Source organism: Labrus mixtus, chromosome 12 (genome assembly GCF_963584025.1).
Source record: "Labrus mixtus chromosome 12, fLabMix1.1, whole genome shotgun sequence".
Lineage (NCBI taxonomy): Eukaryota > Metazoa > Chordata > Actinopteri > Labriformes > Labridae > Labrus > Labrus mixtus.
The window spans coordinates 9,729,408-9,748,513 of record NC_083623.1 but is presented as its reverse complement, the minus strand read 5'-3'; the positions used below and the strand labels follow the sequence as shown (position 1 = coordinate 9,748,513).

At 41.5% G+C, this 19,106-nt stretch overlaps 2 protein-coding genes across 2 annotated transcripts; one reads left to right on the top strand and one right to left on the bottom strand.

The window, feature by feature from the left end:
• Positions 1-1,333: 1,333 nt before the first annotated feature.
• On the bottom strand, positions 1,334-9,870 carry ints7 (integrator complex subunit 7). The gene is made up of 20 exons (XM_061051868.1): positions 9,662-9,870; positions 9,370-9,499; positions 8,393-8,539; positions 8,153-8,290; positions 8,006-8,052; positions 7,503-7,702; positions 7,093-7,215; positions 6,888-7,005; positions 6,617-6,751; positions 6,400-6,497; positions 5,776-6,015; positions 5,329-5,466; positions 4,770-4,976; positions 4,398-4,589; positions 4,092-4,195; positions 3,937-4,005; positions 3,339-3,471; positions 3,049-3,147; positions 1,920-2,105; positions 1,334-1,731 (listed from the first exon to the last, which is right to left on the bottom strand). Exons 1-20 carry the CDS (start codon positions 9,753-9,755, stop codon positions 1,450-1,452), a joined length of 2,880 nt encoding a protein of 959 aa, XP_060907851.1. The 5' UTR covers positions 9,756-9,870; the 3' UTR covers positions 1,334-1,449.
• Positions 9,871-10,883: 1,013 nt separating this feature from the next.
• Positions 10,884-18,542, top strand: dtl (denticleless E3 ubiquitin protein ligase homolog (Drosophila)). The gene is made up of 15 exons (XM_061051863.1): positions 10,884-11,043; positions 12,160-12,297; positions 12,400-12,492; positions 12,582-12,643; positions 12,871-12,991; positions 13,655-13,720; positions 13,953-14,068; positions 14,169-14,242; positions 14,344-14,450; positions 15,065-15,169; positions 15,717-15,829; positions 15,952-16,041; positions 16,209-16,332; positions 16,832-17,481; positions 17,753-18,542. The coding sequence occupies exons 1-15, from the start codon at positions 10,992-10,994 to the stop codon at positions 17,816-17,818; spliced, it is 1,977 nt and encodes a 658-aa protein (XP_060907846.1). The 5' UTR covers positions 10,884-10,991; the 3' UTR covers positions 17,819-18,542.
• Positions 18,543-19,106: the final 564 nt, after the last annotated feature.

The following is a 19,106-nucleotide window of genomic DNA, read 5'->3' as shown; positions in this document are numbered from 1 at the left end:
TTAGTATCAATTTTTTTTTAAATCTATTTTTTAGTATCTATTTTTTTTGCACATTCTTAATTTTTCTTTTTTATTTAAATTGTACTGTGTTCACTTTTTGTTTGCAATCTTTGCTCTTTGCTGCTGTAACAAATATTTCCCCGTTGTGGGATAAATAAAGGATTATCTTATCTTATGAATGTTTTTAAAACATTGGTAATTATCTCATAGTCATTTAGTAACAGGACAGAAATCTGCCTCTTGGCCCGTAACATTTTATATAAATACATACTTAAATTTGTATTGTCCTGTAATGGGGAAAATTCTCTAAAAAGTGCTAGATTCGCCCTGTTGAAATAAAGCATTTGTAAATGCACCAATGTATGGTGACATAAAATGCAGAATAGATTAATATTAACAAATTGTTTATGGAAATAAATGTGTTGAATGTACAACATTAACTCATTTTCTAAAGCCTAAACCATTTTATTTTGAAAATACAATTCGGAACTATGTTTTTATTCTGTCTCACTTCACGCTCTGTCGTTGTCCCGACGCCAGTTTGTAGCCTTGAAGTGCGCAGACTCTCATGTCAAGTACCAACGGATTCTGTATCTGAAAACGAGAAACTGGTTTTCTAACTGTGCAAATGGATTTAATGACTACATCTGAGGTCATCCTGTAAATCCAATCATTACCGGCAGCAGGTTATTTTCAGATTACATCATCAGTGTGGGTGCTGGAGTTCACTACTGAAACAAATGTATGTCGTTAAAATTGTGAGCAAACCAAGCGTGGGCTTATTGAGCAGAGTTTGCATCATTATTATCAAAGCATGTTTTAATTCGAGATAGCTTCAAGCTATTAATGTTGGAGAAAAAAATGTCTCGAGAAGCACGAAAGTGTTTTACATTTTATACTCTAGAAATCACCACACATAACTATCAATGTTAAAATTCTAAATATAGCATTGTGACTCAGAAGTCTGGAGCAGAGATGTTTTAGTGCTCTTTAGACAATGACGTCCAGTTAATGACTATGTTCTGCCCCCTGGTGGTGTGTTATGATATTGAACTTTCTGTGGAAAAGGTAAATCCAAGGGCATTCAGTACTAAACTGTCCTGGAGATTACTGCATGGAATACAACTGGATTAAGAAAATGAACAGGGAATTAAAACTAATTTTGTTTTTGTTTTCCGGAGGCTGACCTTCATGCTTAAAGTCTTCATAATCAGATTGAATTGAAGCCCTACATTGTCAGGACTTTGAATATCAGTGAAATGACAACATTTTCCCGTGACCACTTCGCACTAGGTTAAGATTATTTTGTAAAGATGACACTCATTTTCCAGCATTAAAATTAAATCTGGCTTTTTAATAATTGAAAAAGTATGTACAAATTCAGTTTCAACTAGACAAAACAGCTCACAGAACTGAAGCTAAGACTGTTCTCGAAGATAAAGGCATTCACTAGAAGCGGGCGTATGCACTCCTCTGTGGCGCTGGCTGAGATCCTCCCTGCTGCAGTTGATGGCGGAGCTGCTGGGAGTATGGATCCTCCATGGATTTGACAGACACAGTCGTCTTGGGCCCAGTCTTCCACTCGATCCCGCTCTCATCCACCACAGAAGCCTCCACAGTGACGGTGTGGGTGCCCAAGACGGAGAAATTCAGCAAAAACTGGGTGCTGAAGTAGTCGTTGTGGGGTTCTACACGTTGCTCGATCTCATTAGTTTTGGTATCGAGTGGAATCTAACAGGGAAATGTGAAAACAGCATAAACATAACCGAGTAAAACAGAGCAAATATTCAGCGAAAAGGCAACAAATAGGAGTATAATCATCAGAATTAGGCTGACGTGAATAAATAAAGCACTGTATAGAAGAACTCATTTCCTTACTCTTTTAAGCATTACCTACGATGAAGGCAAACAAAGCATACCTTGTACTCAGGCCCTGTCTTGCTCTGGAGAACCGAAGTCACATTGAGACAGACGGAGTGAATCTTTCGGAAGAGTCCTGGAGTTGAACCGTGCTGCACCACCCCCTCCACCTTCAGGGTCAGCTGCTGGCTGTTCTGCACCGGGATCGGTTCGCTCGGCGTTCGTGGGGAGGGAGAGAGGGCGAGCTGGAGAGATAAAACAGACACCTTGGTTGGCCTCTTCGACAGCACAAAGAAAGACACATGTATTGTCACTGCAACTGTCCCCAAATGATAACAAAGCAATGAAGAATGCACACTGGGACGATGGCTGGCTGTAGATTTAGTTTTTAAGGGTTTTTGGAAGGCTGAAAAAAAGTTAGCGGTACTTGTCGAAAGGGAAGAATAAAAGCATCAGAGATATGAGGGTGTGTTCTTCCTTTTGTTAGTTGAACCTGCGACTAGTGCGTCAATAGACCTTTTCTATCTGCTTATTTTGTAGAAGTGCCGTAACTAAGCTCAGCTGTCATCAAGTCTTTGTACATCCATATTCAACAGCGTGATCGCAACTGTTGCAACTGTAACAGTTTTTAATTGATCTCAGTGGTTTTTGTCACTGATTCTGAGTGTTTGCTGTGTTTCGCTTGTTTTACTGCTCTCGTAATCTCGACGGCATTCGAAATGAGGGAAACCTCAGTGTCCTTTTCGAGAATAAATCAAGGTTTGAAATGAAATGAATTAAAGTAACACTGGTGTCCTCGTCTGTGAATTCTGTTTGGGCGTTGCCTGAGCACGGCACAGTGGGAGACACACACAGACGCACAGTCAGACGTGCACAAACACGCAGCCCTGTGCTCCCCCTCTGGCTCCGCTAATACCGTCTCGCCTCTATAACGCCTCTGTTACTACCACCGAAGTCGCTAAAGAGGAGAGATCACTTCATCCCCCCCCCCCATTACTCCTCTGCGACATTCATATTGAAGGCGAAACGTCACAGGGGTTTACGTATCACAGCTTGAAACAGTAGTCTACAAAGGGCTAACGACTGTAGCATGCTCTACAAACTGAGTCAAACCAGCACCGACTCTTGTTGTGTATTGGGATAAATATTTCTTCATATTTTTCTTATTAAAAAGGGGGTTATTTTTACCTTGATGCTTGTTGACTGGAGCTTTTGGAAGAAATATCTCTGGAAAGACAGCGGAACCTTCAGCAAAGCTATGACGGCATCACAGAGGCATCCTGTGTGCTGAAAAAAAAATGATTTGTCATTATATTGACATTTTGCGATAGTGTCAAGAGACAAAGATACAGGCTTCAAAACTATCCCAAAAGTTAACTTAACACCAAAAAGAACATGCTTAAGTTAACATATATACACATGTTATATGCTACACTTTTAAAGCTGAATGCATAATTGTTAACTGATTTTTTTTTTACCAGGCATGACACAGGAGGGTGTTTCTTTGTGAGGCCCTCCACTTCCTCCAACACGCGGCTGAAGACTGACATCATCCGTCGCTCATATTCACTCTCTGTCTGAACCGACCCCAGGGTGCCATACTCCTGGAAACTAGATTACAGAGACAGACAGATACAATCAGTTCCAGTCGAACGTCATTACATTGTACACTGGGTAACAGAAAAGCTTTTTTTTTTTTTTTTTTTTTTTTAAATCTATGTAATAACATGCATATATTTTCATTATAGTTTCGTCTATGGCGATTGTGAAGCCTACATAGAAGCTACATCCATACATCATGTTGTAGTTGGTTGAAAACGATGACATTCTTCAGTGGACTGAAGTTAAACTGAAGTGATATTTATCCTCATAATGTCTCAACATTTTCTCATAAGCCTGTAAAATTCTTCAAACACAAAGTAAAAAAAAAAAGGTCAAAGGGATTTCATCCAACAGCAGCTATCATCAAAGTTCAGAAAACAAAAGAAACTATAAAATCTTCTTTGGAATCAATAAACCATCCTCTACACCACTCCGACAAATAAATAAAAGTCACATGGTTCAAGCAGCTCTCACCTGGCTGCCTGTGGGTCCAGTATCAGCGCTTCTATAACGTGTGAGACAAGCAAACAGCTCTGTTGTTGTCTAAGCTTAAAGTCAAAGAAAAATGTCAAGAAAAGCCAGTGAAAAATGAAAACAGAGGAATGCGGGTGAGTTGTGTTTAAGGATACAGCTCCACATTTCGAAGAGTGGCGTAATCAGCATCAAAGGACGATTGGTGTAATTCAGAGTAGCGAGCTGCAAGACTTCTGAACTCATCCATGCACACCTTCATCTGGGGGGGGGGGACACAAAAAGGTGATTTGATGATTTAGTTCATTTAATCTTCTTGGAAACACAATCTTGCTGGACAGTGAAGGGGAGTCAGGTCAGGCCGGTTTTTCATGACCAACACCTGTTGCTGGATCCCTGTTTATTAAGATGTTTTTACCCCCAACAGCCCTGCATCATGTCCCACAGCATTTTAGAGTTTTTACCTGCATGGAGATGCGTCCGCACCGCTGCAGGTCGTTGCCTGCGAGGCCGACGGTGGTGGCGATTGCGGGGGGAGGGCTGGTTTTCAAGCTGTTGCAGGTACAGATGAGCTGAGACAGAGCCTGCAGGGTGTCTATCCTGAGCTTAATGAACTCACACTGAAATGTAAGCGGGCTCAAGGGAGTGCTGGCAGCCTGGAGGGAGGGATTAATCAGATAACAGAACAAATGTCTACAGTTAAACAGCCACACAGGTCTTGTTTGGCTTACCTTACAAGATAAAGTCAGGTATTGGGAATTGAATCCATTAACAATGTGAGATGCAGACTCAGAGTGTTGGCAGTTTTAGCAGCAGATGTCTGGGAGTCAACTGACCGTGAGGGAGGCGATGCCCTTTTGGTAGGAGCGCAGGGCCTCGGCGATGGCGCTCATGGCTCCACTGTAGTCTCCGTCCTCCACATGACTCAGGCACTGCTCCGCTTGGGAAAACTCCTTCAGGCTGTTCAGCCAGAAGTAAAAGTGCTCCGACGCCACGCGGGTCCGCAGACTCTGGTACAGCTCGCTGGAGAACTCATGGCATCCCTGCGGACCGATAACACATCATCAAGTTTGAGCTGCAGAACTTTGAAGGAGACGGGCTGCTTTGGATTCTTGAACACGTTTGCCCTTTTCAGTTCTAATGACACATTTGATCGAAAGCTTCTGCCTGTGTGCAAATGTAAGAGATCTACAACAGACTCATGAGCTGCTCCATTTTCCATTTTGGTCTATGTGTTCATCTTTCTGGACAAATACAGAGTACCGAGTATAATGCTGTCAGAGCTGCAACCTTAATAGACAACTTCATGTGACAGGCTCTTTAAATAATAGTCCATGCGACGGGAATAAAAAAATGCATCTTAAATCCTTGGCATGTACAAACAGATGTGATTACCATGCGTGAGGCCTGCCTTGCGATGCGATACACTGTCCAGCCATTAGCACCGTTCTCCAGCTGCTGTTTGATGACAGTCTTCACTTCAGCTGACAGAGACGACTGGCTGGCAACAAAAATGACTGTTGCCAAGGAAACCTGAAGAAAGAAAAGAGAGGAGAAGAGTGTGAAAATCCAAAATAGAATAGCGTAGAAAATAGTTTGTCTGCTTCTGCGTGCAAGACGCAGAAATGTGTCTTCCACTCGCGTGTGCAAATGCATGCCATCAAAAACACAAAGTAAGGCATTTACACAGTTAAAACGAATAAAAGAGCAGGCTCGTTTTATGCAAAGAAGTGTATCACAATTACCGCTATTATATTCTAAGTCTCAGAAGCCTCTGCTTAAAACATTAACGCTTAATTTACGACAACAGCAGCGGAGTCTGACTCCTGAACCGTCCCTCACCAGAAGCTCCTGCTGCTTGTCTGTGGACGAGTGACTGGCCACTCTATACAGGTCCACCAAATCTCCCAGCATGCCGTCGCCCAGCACAGGCAGGTGGGTGGCGATGGCCGCCAGAGCGTGGCACACGAGAACGCGCGAGGAGTCGCAGGATAAGTGCAGCTGACCGAGCAGGAATTCCACGGCTGATTGGCTGAGGTGGGGTCGACTTTTAAGCAGTTTGACCAATGAGGTGAGGGCAGTCTGGGGTTGACACAAGTATTACGAAGTCATGAGGTAGACCAAGGAAAACCCCATATCATACATACATTTCCAGTAGGCGAGTGGATGTGTTATGTCTACATAATTAACTTGTATTAAAGCTGTCCTCTTTACCATTCCACATTCACTGAACTGATTTTAAAGACTGACATTACATTAATGCTTTGGTAGAATATAACACATATGGTAGACCGACTAGTTAGCAACCAAGAAGTTGTTCAAAACAGTCCAACAAGAGATCAATCTTCTTAACACAGCCCTACAACAATTTACCTGAAATCCAACCTGAAGTCGGCTGAAATAAGAAAGTTTCCCCACTTTGCTGGTACCAAAACAGCATTTAATATTGCACGCTTCCTGCCTTACTTTAAGTGTTGCCTGTGCACTGGAGCTGCTGTCCTGACTGCAGAGCATCAGAAGGGACTCGACTCCCAACACGGTGTCCTGCTCCAGCTGGACTATATCTGAGGAGAAAAAATAAAATAAAACACACACGGTAACACTCAGCACTTGGCACGCAGCAGTGAACGTGGGCTGAATGTGAGATCAATGCACTGATGAGTGTATTCTCGCTGTGACTAACCTTTTTCTGGACAGGAAATGGCGATGTTGGAGAGCACTATGACCCCGTGAGCAGCCACTGCCAGGTTGCTGTGGTAACAGCATTCTTGTGCTAGTTTAACCAGGTCAGTGAGGCGGGGGGGAACCGAGGAGCCACCTGAGAGGAATGTTTGAGAGGAATACAGATCAGTCCACGGCCTTTACCTTTATAACAATATACAGAACGTTAACGGAAACCTGATATCTAAGCTTGGTCAATAGCAAAACAAGACCATGTTAAAATTGGTCACCACCTGTCATGTTGTTAAAGTACTGCTTGATTGCAATAGTTCCAGAGAGGGTGGAGAGGACAGCCAACATCCCCAGCTTCAAACTGTTGTATGGGCTGCTCAGGGCGCACTCACACAGGGTCTGCAGACACAAAATGCTTTTAATACCAATCAGCTTTTCACCACCATAATTAGAATCCCACAGTGTGATTGTGATCTAAAACTCCACCTGAGTGTTCTCTCTGATCCACAGGTGAGGAGCCTTCTTAGCCAGGAGCTTCAGGTCATTGATTGCGAGTCTCTTCACGGCTTTTCTTGGGTCGTCTTTCAGGTATTGAAGGAGGAGCTGCAACTGTACAGAGAAGGGTTCAAAAAAGACGCTTAGGCATTTCAAATAGTTCCAATGATAACAATAGCCATCATAAAAAAGTTACAAATGAGTTGTCTTTTTCTTTTAGGGGTTAGTTATACAACATTTACATACTCTGCTTCTTCTAGTTATATGCTTTTAATGTAACCGTCGCAATCGGAAAAAGGCCATTGCCATCGCAGTCCATCATCTGCCCTTGAAGAGATCCAGCACTTCACATGTATAATTAAACAATAACTACGAGTTACGCTTAAGTCAGACTGTTTTACCTGCTTTGGAATATCAACAAGGGAGGAGGCAGCGAGCTGGGTGAAGGTGTGCAGGCTGACGATGACCATGGGGGTGGAAGGATAAGAGCTGACCAGGTGCTGCAGAAGCTCTCTGCTGCTGGAGGCCAAGCTGGAATCATGGTGCATGTGCTGCAGCATGGGGATCAACTTCAGCTTCAGCTCCACTGGAGTGTCCAAAGCTGAGGATGAGATTTAAAAAAAAAAAAAAAAAAAGGCTCATAGAACAGCATAGGACGGATTGTTTGCAGTGTCGACGACAATGGTAACATCCACCACACTCAATGCCTTTTTGTTTTGATAGCATTTGGAAATCCTGTGTTAACCATGACCTCTGTGAAGGCGTTAATCTTCTCTCAGTTGTTTTCTATTAAAAAATGTTAATTATTTTACAGTAAATATTAAGCATTCTAAGGTAAAAATGTAAATTGTTAATTATCCAAAAGTGATATGCAATCTTTTAAGGTACCAATTTGAGACTTTACCTTGTATCATCTCACTGACTTTGTTGCAAATCCCAGCAGCAAAGTCTCTGAAAATAAGAAAAAAACACAAAATACAAAAATGCAATGTGAACCAAAAAACGTCACCCCGTACATAATCATGTATAAAGCTCATGTAAGTTTTCTTACTTTGACTGTGCAGAGAAGCTTGCAGCAGCAAATATGGCAGCTTCTACTTCTACATTGTCATGAGAGTCCAGGCTTTGGCGGATACTGTGGTGGGCGTTCTTCCTCTCTGGGATGATGGAGGCCAAACTACCGAGCATCCTGAATACAAGGAACAACACAGTTTGTTTCTAATGTCAGATAAAGAGCGGGAAGATAGCAAGCATCACTCGTTTTGCAGCAAATGTACATTGATATGAATACCTCAGAGTGATGGCTCTGGCCACGGGGTCGTTGCTGTGGATGACTGAAAACACTCGTTTGACAAATTCATCCACATTGAGGATCTTTTCCAGATGTTTCTCACTCTGTTGAGTTACTTTCAGCACACAGAGGCGCAGGAAATTGTTCCTGAAATCAGAGAAACAAATTATACAAATTACCATGGCGCCAAAATGATTAAATTGCTAAAAAGAAAAAAACACAAAAGCCTCTATCCTTCTCTTTAAAGTTTCATGCAAGAAAAAAAAAAGTGTATTTATTGGGTACAACAAGGTAATTGTTAAATATGGTAACGACTCCCCTTTAAGTGAGGACAGAAGACATTTAAACTTTAGCCTGAGCTGCATATATCAAACTGTATTTTGCACCTGTACATTTGCACACTTGACAGCTTTTAAAAAAAAAAAAATCTTTATTTATCTATCATACTGTACACTGGCAGTTTTAGTATTTTGTACTGTTATCTATGAGTAACAGCTACTTATGCACATGGACCATCCATACCACTTTTTTATCCTGGCTCTGTATTGTGGGCTCATGTTTTTTGTGTGGGTGGGATATGTATGTATATATGTGTTGTGTTGTGTGTTTGTATGTATGCTGGCTGCTGGAACACCTACATTTCCCTGCTGGGATGAATAAAGTATATCTTATCTTAATTGTAATGTAGTCGTACACATGCTTCTATATTACACCTACATGAGGGTTATAATGTCCAGCTGTTTTCTGTTTCAAAGATGTTTTGAATCAATTAAAAGATCGTTTTGAAGGTTGGAGTTAGGACAGTTAGGCTGTGAATTACATTTAGTTTTATTGTGAGAAGTGTTTTTTATTTACATTGGGATTTCTCTTGAGGCTGAGGCAGGCTTGTAGAAGACAGAGTTGCTTTGTTTAAATGCACATTATCTATCTTAAAAATAAAGGTAGGCTTATATTGTTAGAATTGGAAAGTCCCATACCCAAGTCTGAAGATGTCAGCTAGTTTGAGGAAAGCAGAGTTGATGAGGATGGGGAAAGGATACTTCTGGAAGAGTTTGGGGAAGAGCACCACAGCCTCACACTGCTCCCCCAGCTTCACCGACCGCAACCCTGGAATTGAAGCAATTTCACTGGTCACAATAAAGCAGGTACATTTGCATATAATCACTCACATCTCGTGAAAACGACAACTCGAAAGCAGACAACACTCAGGAACAGCACACAGCAAACTGTGAGACGTATGCTAACGAGTTAGCAGGCAAGCTAACGCACCTTTGTCCAGCTCCAAGAGAGCCGAGTTGGCGTCCAGTTCTTGCTCGCCATAACACGCCTCCGACAAGAATGAACGTGCTGTTGACAGCGACATTGTTGTTGTTTATTTTTGTTCAGAAAAAACGGGGCTTAACAAAACACACGACTCTTCAACATGTCATTGTAAAGGCGGTGAATGAGCAGACATTACAACCGGCTGTTAAAGCGAAAACTACTTCCGGTTTTAAGATTTTAAAAAAATAAAAGAAAGTGCTCATAACTTGTTACAGTGATATGTCTTATTCCTGAATAATTACAATAATCGAATACAACATTAGCGATTAACAAATACAACATACTACTAATATTTTAACGAATCAGTCATAATGACCAACGAATATTTATAAGTGGAGACACAAGTGGTCTGAATTCTCATTCATTTTCATTGGTTGGGGTCATAGTCTGTATATAATATATACATATATATATATATTTTCCTCAACTGTTTATAGGTTCTTGTTTAAATTACACATATATTTTTATCCCTGTACGGGTTATGTACATTTCTTATAAATCTATTTTTAATTGCACAGTTTAAGTTTGTTTCATATGGAAGCCCATTTCCGCCAGTTAAAAAAAATAAAATAAAAATAATAAAGTCGAAATTATGAGATAAAAAGTCATAATAATGAGATAAGTCAAAATAATGAGATAAAAAGTTGAAATTATGAGACTTTATTATTTATTTTTATTTTTTTTTACTGGCGGAAATGGGCTTCCATAGTTTCATCTTGGGGGTATTCTTTAAATCTTTTTTCGGGTTAATATATATGTATAGGAGGGGAGGGGGGCGTCGGTTTTGGTTTCATGTCATTTACATCTTTGTAACTTGCTACTGGATGCTTTGAATTTCCCTCGGGATTAATAAAGTATCTATCTATCTATCTATAAGAGTTATTAATTGCAGCCAATGATTGGAATACATTTAGCCATTATTAAACAGTAGCATGCCGTAACAGTGAATACAATTTAATATTTTAAAAGCGAAAGTCCCTCGAGGTACGTTTTGGCTTCACATGACTGTAAAAGATATTTATTGACCGAATCGTAAGAGTTTCCTTTTATTCTGAAGTAAAGCGGATATGGAGGCGGCGCTGGGCAAGGAAGTAGACGTTTCAACCAATAGCAGCGCGATACGCAAGTTTAGCGGGGGATTCGGTCCCTGTGTTCACAGGATCTGTTCGCGGGAAGTTACAGTAACACCGGAGCATACGATCACAAGCTAGCGATCTGTTAAACCTTTTAGAGTTATTGTTTTATTTACCAGATCGTCTTCTAGTACAGTGTAGGGATGCTGTTCCGCTCGATCGTGGACAGAGGAGTGGGCAGACGACGACAGAATGGTGAGATTATCGATTTGAATGTCAATATCGGAGGAGGGGGGGGGGCTTGTTGGTTCCCTGTTGTTTTATTGCGCTATCTACATGGCTACTTTAAGGTAGCTCTACATCAGGAGTAATGAAACAATCTAACTCTTCTGTGTTATGATACACATTACAGTTGTTACATTGATTTTGCCCTTTTTCTGTTTTTTTTTTTTTTTATGGCTGTAGAAATGAACGTTCAACATGAGTTTAGCTAACGTCACTGACGCTGCATGGTGTGGAGGCAAAAAACGAGATTAACTAATGAAGTCCAAAATATGCATGAAACCATTAAGAAACGATTGTATCAGTGTTAAAACGTGAATGTAAGAAGGAGATATGTCAATGAGAAATGGTTGATATCAATAGAATAAACTATTTTCACCATCCAAACCGATATGACACGCCTAAAAAAACAAAATCTGTAAAAATAAAAAGAATAGTTAATCCATTAAAGCGATAAGATTATCTCCACTGTTGTGCATTTACTCAGGGGCCCCGCCAGGAACTCCAGGCCCCATGAAAATATATCACATTGGGCCCCTACCACGGCCCAAACTAACCCCGGAAAATTTCTATGACCTCACCTCCACAAATGATCCATAAAAACCTTGAACAACTATGCTTTGTTTTACACCCTGAAAACGGAAGATAAATAATCACTGCAATATTTCCTCATAGTTTAAAAATCATTTGAAACTTTGTAATATACACACCTTTCAGGCACTTGAAGCAGGCGGGGAGAGGGGCCTTTGAGACAGACTCCACATTTTTTCCCAGAAAGGAATTCTGAATGTTTGTTTATTCATTCAGACAATTTTAGTGATCTTATTGTGGTTATAACTTAGAGAAAAAAAGCGAAATAAGAAATACATTTTTATTTCAGGCCCATGAAGGGCCCCCCTCCCCACTGGGCCCTGGGTAGTCAGTCCCACTTCCCCCCCCCACTACGACACCCCTGCATTTACTACCAAACTTTCTACAACGATCTTGAAAAACGCAGGACTGTTTTTATATGCCATATTATGAAAACGGTAGTGCAAAATCCCCAAACTGAAACTGATGTTGGAATTAACTTGCTGTATCTTCGACCAGCCCTCCATGCAGATCACTGGCACAGGTATCCTCTGAGTTCCCTGCTGGAAGGTTACCAGTGTGTCCGACATGAGGAACACATCTCCTATGGCAACCTGGGCGACTCTGTGCCTCCGTTTGGATTAGCTTTCTCCTCTGGTAACTCCCCACATGTTCCTACATGACAACTTCAGATGATATAAAAAAGTATATGAAATAATATCTAACTGGCATGTCCTCTTTTCTCTCGTGTCCTTTCAGCCGGGAACCTGCATAATGTTCTGGCAGCAGCTAATGAAGAAGGCATTGTCCGGATCTACAACACAGAGAGTCGAGAAACCCCTCTTCTTAAAGGTATGTGCAGAGACTGCTTTATTTCCTACAATGTGTAGTGTCCATTGTCAGGCACATCAGCATTTAATGATGTGTGAATGTTTTTGCAGAATGGCTGGCTCATGAGAATGCTGTCTTTGACATTGCATGGGTACCAGGAGAGCCTCAATTGGTGAGTAAAAATCAAATACTTTACATATTGGAAGTCTATTATGAATCATGATGTTAAGTCAGTAAACTCTAATCAAATACATTTATAGATTTATATACCAACTAAGAATTTGACTTTTTTTTGTTTTCTTATTCACGTCTCTTGCATTTAAAGCATACTGTTAATTCTTTTGGCGTATAAACAAAGTCGCCTTTGAATAATCCTATTGGTCATGGAATCATTCACAGGTGACTGCAGCCGGTGACCAGATGGCCAGGTTGTGGGATGTGAAGTCCGGGGAGCTGTTAGGCAGCTTCAAGGGTCACTTATGCAGCTTAAAGTCTGTTGCATTCATACCACAGGAGAAAGGTAACTAAGACGAAAAACAATAATAATAATCCTGACGGAGAACCTTTTGTTCTTTGTTTTCTCTCAAAACACTCCAGAAATGCCTTGTTGATGGTGTTAAAGTTATGGCATTAGTAAGCGACGGAACAATTTCCAGAGAAAAAAATCACTAGTGTATAATTGTTTTTTTTATTATTTTATTTTATTTTATTTTACAGGGACATTGCATATTAATAAACATTTCAGTAAATATGCCAGAGTTAGCCAAAAGGCTAATTTTCATCTGTTGTCCCTGGCCAGATTTTATAAAAGGCTCCATAAAAAAACAAAACAAATTCAAACATTGCTAAAAGCTACAAAAACAAGTATTAGTAAAAGCACGTATCCATTACCCTACTAAAGCAACTGTAACGTGCACACAACAAGACAACATGTAACACTATATACAATAAACACGTACAAATTACAAATTACACAAGGCCACATAAAAAAACATTGAGTGAGCTATACCTGAAGCTCACCTCAACAGACAACTAACACGCAGGCCACGTTCATTTAAAAAAAAAAAAACAGGATAATGATAAATAGACAGGAAAGGGTGATCAACAATCCAGATTCATTATCTTTGTGTCTATAGCACTCTGTTGTACCACATGTTTTAATGCTTGGTCCTCTGTTACGCAGCTGTGTTCTGTACCGGGGCCAGAGATGGGAACATTATGGTCTGGGACACCAGGTGCAGCAAAAAAGGTATGCATTACCATTTTAGATAAAAAATCAGATACGATAGAAGTAATCCCGAATGGTATGTTAGTGATTAAATAGTCTTTTCTTGTGTGTGTCTTACAGTCAGTGTTTACTCAACCCTGATCTTTGTTTCTAATAGTCAGGGATATATTAAGTCTAATTGGGCTAATTACAGATAAGTAAGGGTGCCTTATAGCCTGCAGAGTGTGTGATCATGTATGTGTCTCCCTCTCAGATGGTTTCTACAGACAGGTGAAACAGATCAGTGGCGCTCATAACAAAGCCGAGACAAACCCCCCCACCAAAACCAAGAAGAGGCGGAGCAGCACACGTGGCATGGCTCCCAGTGTGGTGAGTTCTTTTTTTTTTTTTTCCAACAACTTTCTGACCCTCTTCATAGGAGCAAAGAAAGAGCGGGCTTATATTTGAGCGTGTCGTTCCCCTCTTCCAGGATTCCCAGCAGAGTGTCACAGTGGTTTTGTTTCGGGATCAGCACACCCTCATCTCTTCTGGAGCGGTCGACGGGTAAGAAACCGGTGTGACCGACGTGATAAATGAATAAATGTCCAAGCAAACACGTGTGCATTGTTGATTTTTTTTTTTTCTTTTTCATTCCTCATACTCAGAGTGGTCAAGATGTGGGACCTGAGGAAGAACTACACTGCACACCGTCAGGATCCCGTACCCCTGCAGTTGTATTCATACCCGGGGTCTTGCATGCGCATGCGACTGGGTAAGTTCTACACACTAGTGGAAATCCATATAAACTAAAACACTCTGAGTCTAGTTGTTCAAATGTAATCTCACCTGCTTGCTTTCCAAATTCGGGAATGGATCAGGCAATACAGCTTTTGGTTTTTATTGGAAAACTTTTTAGTAGGATTGGGATAACTTTGAATCAGAAAATCAGGATTGTCCTGATCCAAGCATAGATTCAGACCGGGCTACTTTAAACAAAATGAAAAGAAAATCAGTCATGTAGGGATAGAGATAGGACGGTGGGTAGAGTCAGAAATCAGAGAGAGAGAGTCAGGGTTGACATGCGGGAAAGAAGCCACAGGTCGGACTTGAACCCGGGCCGCCTGCTCGGATTACCGCGCGATGTTGTAGATAAAGTAGAAATGAAGGATTTATTTTGTTTAATTAAATTACCAAAGTCGGTATAATAATAATATTATAAAACACTTCATTTAAAGCGAGCGTGAGGAACTTCCTGTTTTCTGTGTGGACCCTGTGGACAGATTGTGTTGCATCTCGTAACCATTTAGAGAACAGTTTATCCAGATTTGCTTTGAAAAACCCGGGCACAGAAGTAAGATGGATTTCTGCATGTGTTGTCATTTTCAGGTTATTCAGGACTCGTTCTGGACGCCACCAGATCCAACGTCATGTGTAACTGCACTGACGATAATATCTACATGTTCAATGTCAGCGGGACAAAAACAACTCCAGGTAAACCAGGCCTCCTCTCCGGGCTGTGCACACTCTAAAAGACATGCCGTTTATCACTAAATCATTGCCATTACATTTCACTAGATGGGGCTGCTAACTAATGCTTTGACTGATAAGGGGAGCAGAGGGCAGAGAGAGAGAGGGCAGAGAGAGAGAGGGCACTGTGACTGAGGAAATCAAGATCATACAAACCTATTCTAATATTTACAATTAAGATGTTCTGAAAAAGTTAGAGCATGGGGTGGATGACGTGTTGTGATGCTTAAAAGCAAAGAATCAGCTGTTCATACGCGCAGTATTTGTAACGCTGGCAGCCATTTTGTTCACATCAAAGTACCAAGAGGACACATGTTGTTCCATGTTAGCAAGATGAAATGGTCCAACAAGCAGTTTCTTTGTTCACGCCGTGAAATCTGCTGCAGCATTTTCCAACTCCTCTCAGCTCGTGTGTTTGTTTGTTTGGATCACTTTTATCAGGCCTACGTTGCTTTCTGGTTTTAAACTTGTACAAGTGATTCTTAAAGTCTGTGTTTTCTCTCTACCACAGTGGCAGTTTTCAGTGGCCACCAGAACTCTTCTTTTTACATTAAGTCCACTATTAGCCCAGACAACCAGTTCTTGGCCAGTGGCTCAAGTGACAATCACACATACATCTGGAAGGTACTGGTTTTTTTTAATGTCTTTTTCATACATGCCTAAACAGGAAATGTTTTCTTTTTGCTAAGATTTCATGGAATTGCACTGGTGTATTTCAGCGTTCGTCTTCTGTTATCGCACTCTAGATCGCCGACCCTACGCAATCTCCCATGACGCTCCAAGGCCACAGTGAGGAAGTGACTTCGGTTGCATGGTGCCCCACAGACTTTACCAAGGTGAGGCAACGCGCTGTGTTTCTGTCTGTGGGATGCGTTTAAATGACTCACTGAGTAACCTATTCATGAGCGAGCAGTTACAGCTCAGGCGGCGCTGTTTGAACAGGCTCGGGGGGGGAAATTGATTTAGGCTCCATATAATCTCCACTGCTCTGCTCTGTTGGCAGATTGCTTCCTGCTCGGATGATCACACTGTCCGGATCTGGAGGCTTCACCGGGGAATGGACGGGGCTCGGTCTTCGGTGGGAGAGGCCAACCTGGTGGGCTGGGCGCGTCATAAGACTCCCTCAAGTAAGTATTTCAATTTATATTAACAGTCTTGAAGGAGCAGTGTTTTTCATACTGTTTTGTCATATCAGAGAAGTGTGGCGCTGCTTTCTTCGCTTCAACTGCAAAAACATCAAGTCGGCTATGCATGGTGACCGGTAGCTCGGGGGGCGGCAGTAGCTCAGTCTGTAGGGACTTGGGTTGGGAACCGGAGGGTCTGGGGGAAGTTGGTCTGGTAGCTGGAGAGGTGCCAGATCACCTCCTGAGCACTGCCGAGGTGCCCTTGAGCAAGGCACCAAACCCCCTCCCCACCACCAGCCCAGGAGCGCCCACCGTGGGCCGCCCTGTCACTCTGACATCTCTCCCTTAGTGCATGTCCATAGGATCCTGTTTGTGTGCATGTGTGTATATACTTCAGCCTATGTGTGTGTTGCATGACTACAGAGTGTAAAAACTGAAATTTCCCCTTGCAGGGATCAATAAAAGTAAATCTTAAATCTCAAAACTTCTGTTTTATTTGAAGGGCCGGCAATTCAACCTGAAACAACTCCTGCAAAGACCAAGACAACGCAGAGTCTTGTTGGCCTGGCATCACCCCAGCTCGCCGCCTGTGCTCCCAGTGGAGCTGCCCTGCCTCTGCCCTCCATCACCACCTCACCTCTCCCCTCTCAGGAAGCCAAAGCTGCAGCTGCTCGCCAGAGAACCCCATCGTCTATCAAGCAGTGGCTGTCCCCGAACCGCGGATCTCCCGCCCAGGTCACCCCTCCGCTCCATAAGGTTCTGAACGCGTGTCCCCAGAGCCCGGCGAGCAGCTCCTCTCACACAGAACGACGCGCAAAACGCAGGCTGGAGACCGGAGACGATTCCCCTTCAGGCTGCAGTACTGCGGAACAGTGTGACTGTGTGAATGAACTCTACCCGACGGCAAAAAGAAGTCGGGTCCTGTCTGGAATCTGCTGTCCAACTCAAGAGAGCTTGGCGCAAACGAACTGTGACGCAGAAATCGGCACGCAGGCATCGCCGAAACAGAGCGGCAAAGAGAATTTCACTCCAACAACGATCGACTGGTTGTCAGTGATGGGTCAGAAGATGAGGAAAGGTCAAGGAAGCCCCAGTTCTCCAAGAAGCCCCATTGCGTCAAAGAAACAAGACAGCAAGACACCAGCTTCACCGGTAAGAAAGCATCAGAAATCCCTTATCTTTTTTAACACTGTGGTATGGGAAAAGTCAGTAGACAATTCCTAAGTCTACAGTATGTACAATTATTACTATCATAACTTAATACTTTATATCTCATTCTATCTACACTGAAGGCATTGATAAAGGATTGATCAATCCTTTATCAATGCTTATTTTTCCATCAGTGGATACGTTTGCCGGCTGTTCAGATGAGCATTGTGTTTATTCCGCTTATTGATGTTTTTTTTTTTTTTTTTTTTTCCAGACCCTCCGATCTCCACAGGCCATGAAGAAAATCTCCACATACTTCTCCAGGAGGCCTCTGGAATGAACTCTTGTGCCAGCCTCACGCTCTGTGCTCCTGTTTTGAAATACTATCTATTTTTTATATTGAGTATTTTTTTTTTCTTTTTTAACCTGAACCCACAGACAAAAAAAAAAAAAGCCTCCAAGAACACTGAGCCATGACAAGATTACATGAACCTGGGCTCTCTGGCGATTTAAAAACCATTGTTCTGAATATTTGATGCTGTGTTTTCACATCCCAAGAGGCTGCTTTTTAATTTGAATTGGGTCATAGGTTTTCTAGTTGCCTCCTACACAAATTTCTGCTGCTTTAAGCAGAATATCTAGTAGAAAAACAAAGTTGCATATTGCTGGGGAATATTCTTATATCGCTCAAAACTAACAGCTAGTGTTGAACAAAAGAAACACATTTATTAAGTTGCACAGAAGGTCAACCACCAGGTCAGTTTATTTGCCATCTTTGAGCCATGTGATTAACTTAAAAGCTTCATCTCTGATTTTTCTTCATGTTATCAGTTTTGACCTTTTTTTTCTTTCTGTGTAATCTTGTAAGAATTAAAATTGCATTGTGTAATTTTCCTTGAGCAAATGCTTAAGTTGTTTATATGTACAAAATAACCAATGATTGTTGCATGGCTGGTTTGTATTTAAATTGAAAATAGTCTTCAGTATTTGTCACATGCTTGTGTTGCATTTTTGCCTCTACTGCTGAGGAACGGTCTCTCTTAAATTAAATGCTGTTCACAGGTTTTTCTGTCTGTCTGTCTGTGTGATTTGAATAGTTTTAGGAGCATGTAGAGTTAAAATAGGAAAAATGTGAACAAAGTCCGCATATAAATGGTGTAATGCCTCTGTTCTTGTTTAAAAGCCCCTTTGCCCAGTCCTGGCATCGCGGGTTGGAAGCCTGAAATAGGCTGCAAGTTCTATTCAATGCATAGGGATTACTGGCGAGAAAGTTTCAGGAACAACTTGGCCAAAGCATCATGTAACAGGATTATCAAAATGTAGATTATGTACAAAAAACAAGTATAAGCAATAATGCATCATGAACAATTGTAAACATCATTTAACGAAGTCCTCATAATTCAAAGATTTTTTATACTGACCCCAAACGATCAGTCATTAAAATAAATGTATGAATAATCAAACGTGAATGTAGAGAACTCTTCTGTTTCCCTGGGTTATCAGTTTGTTCACTACTGTGCTTCACTTCTGCTAGTCTGAATCTTTAGTACTATTATGTTGGATGAATAAAAGTAGTTGCTTTTTTTTCTATTGAAAAACAACAGGAGAAATAATTACAATCACTGAAT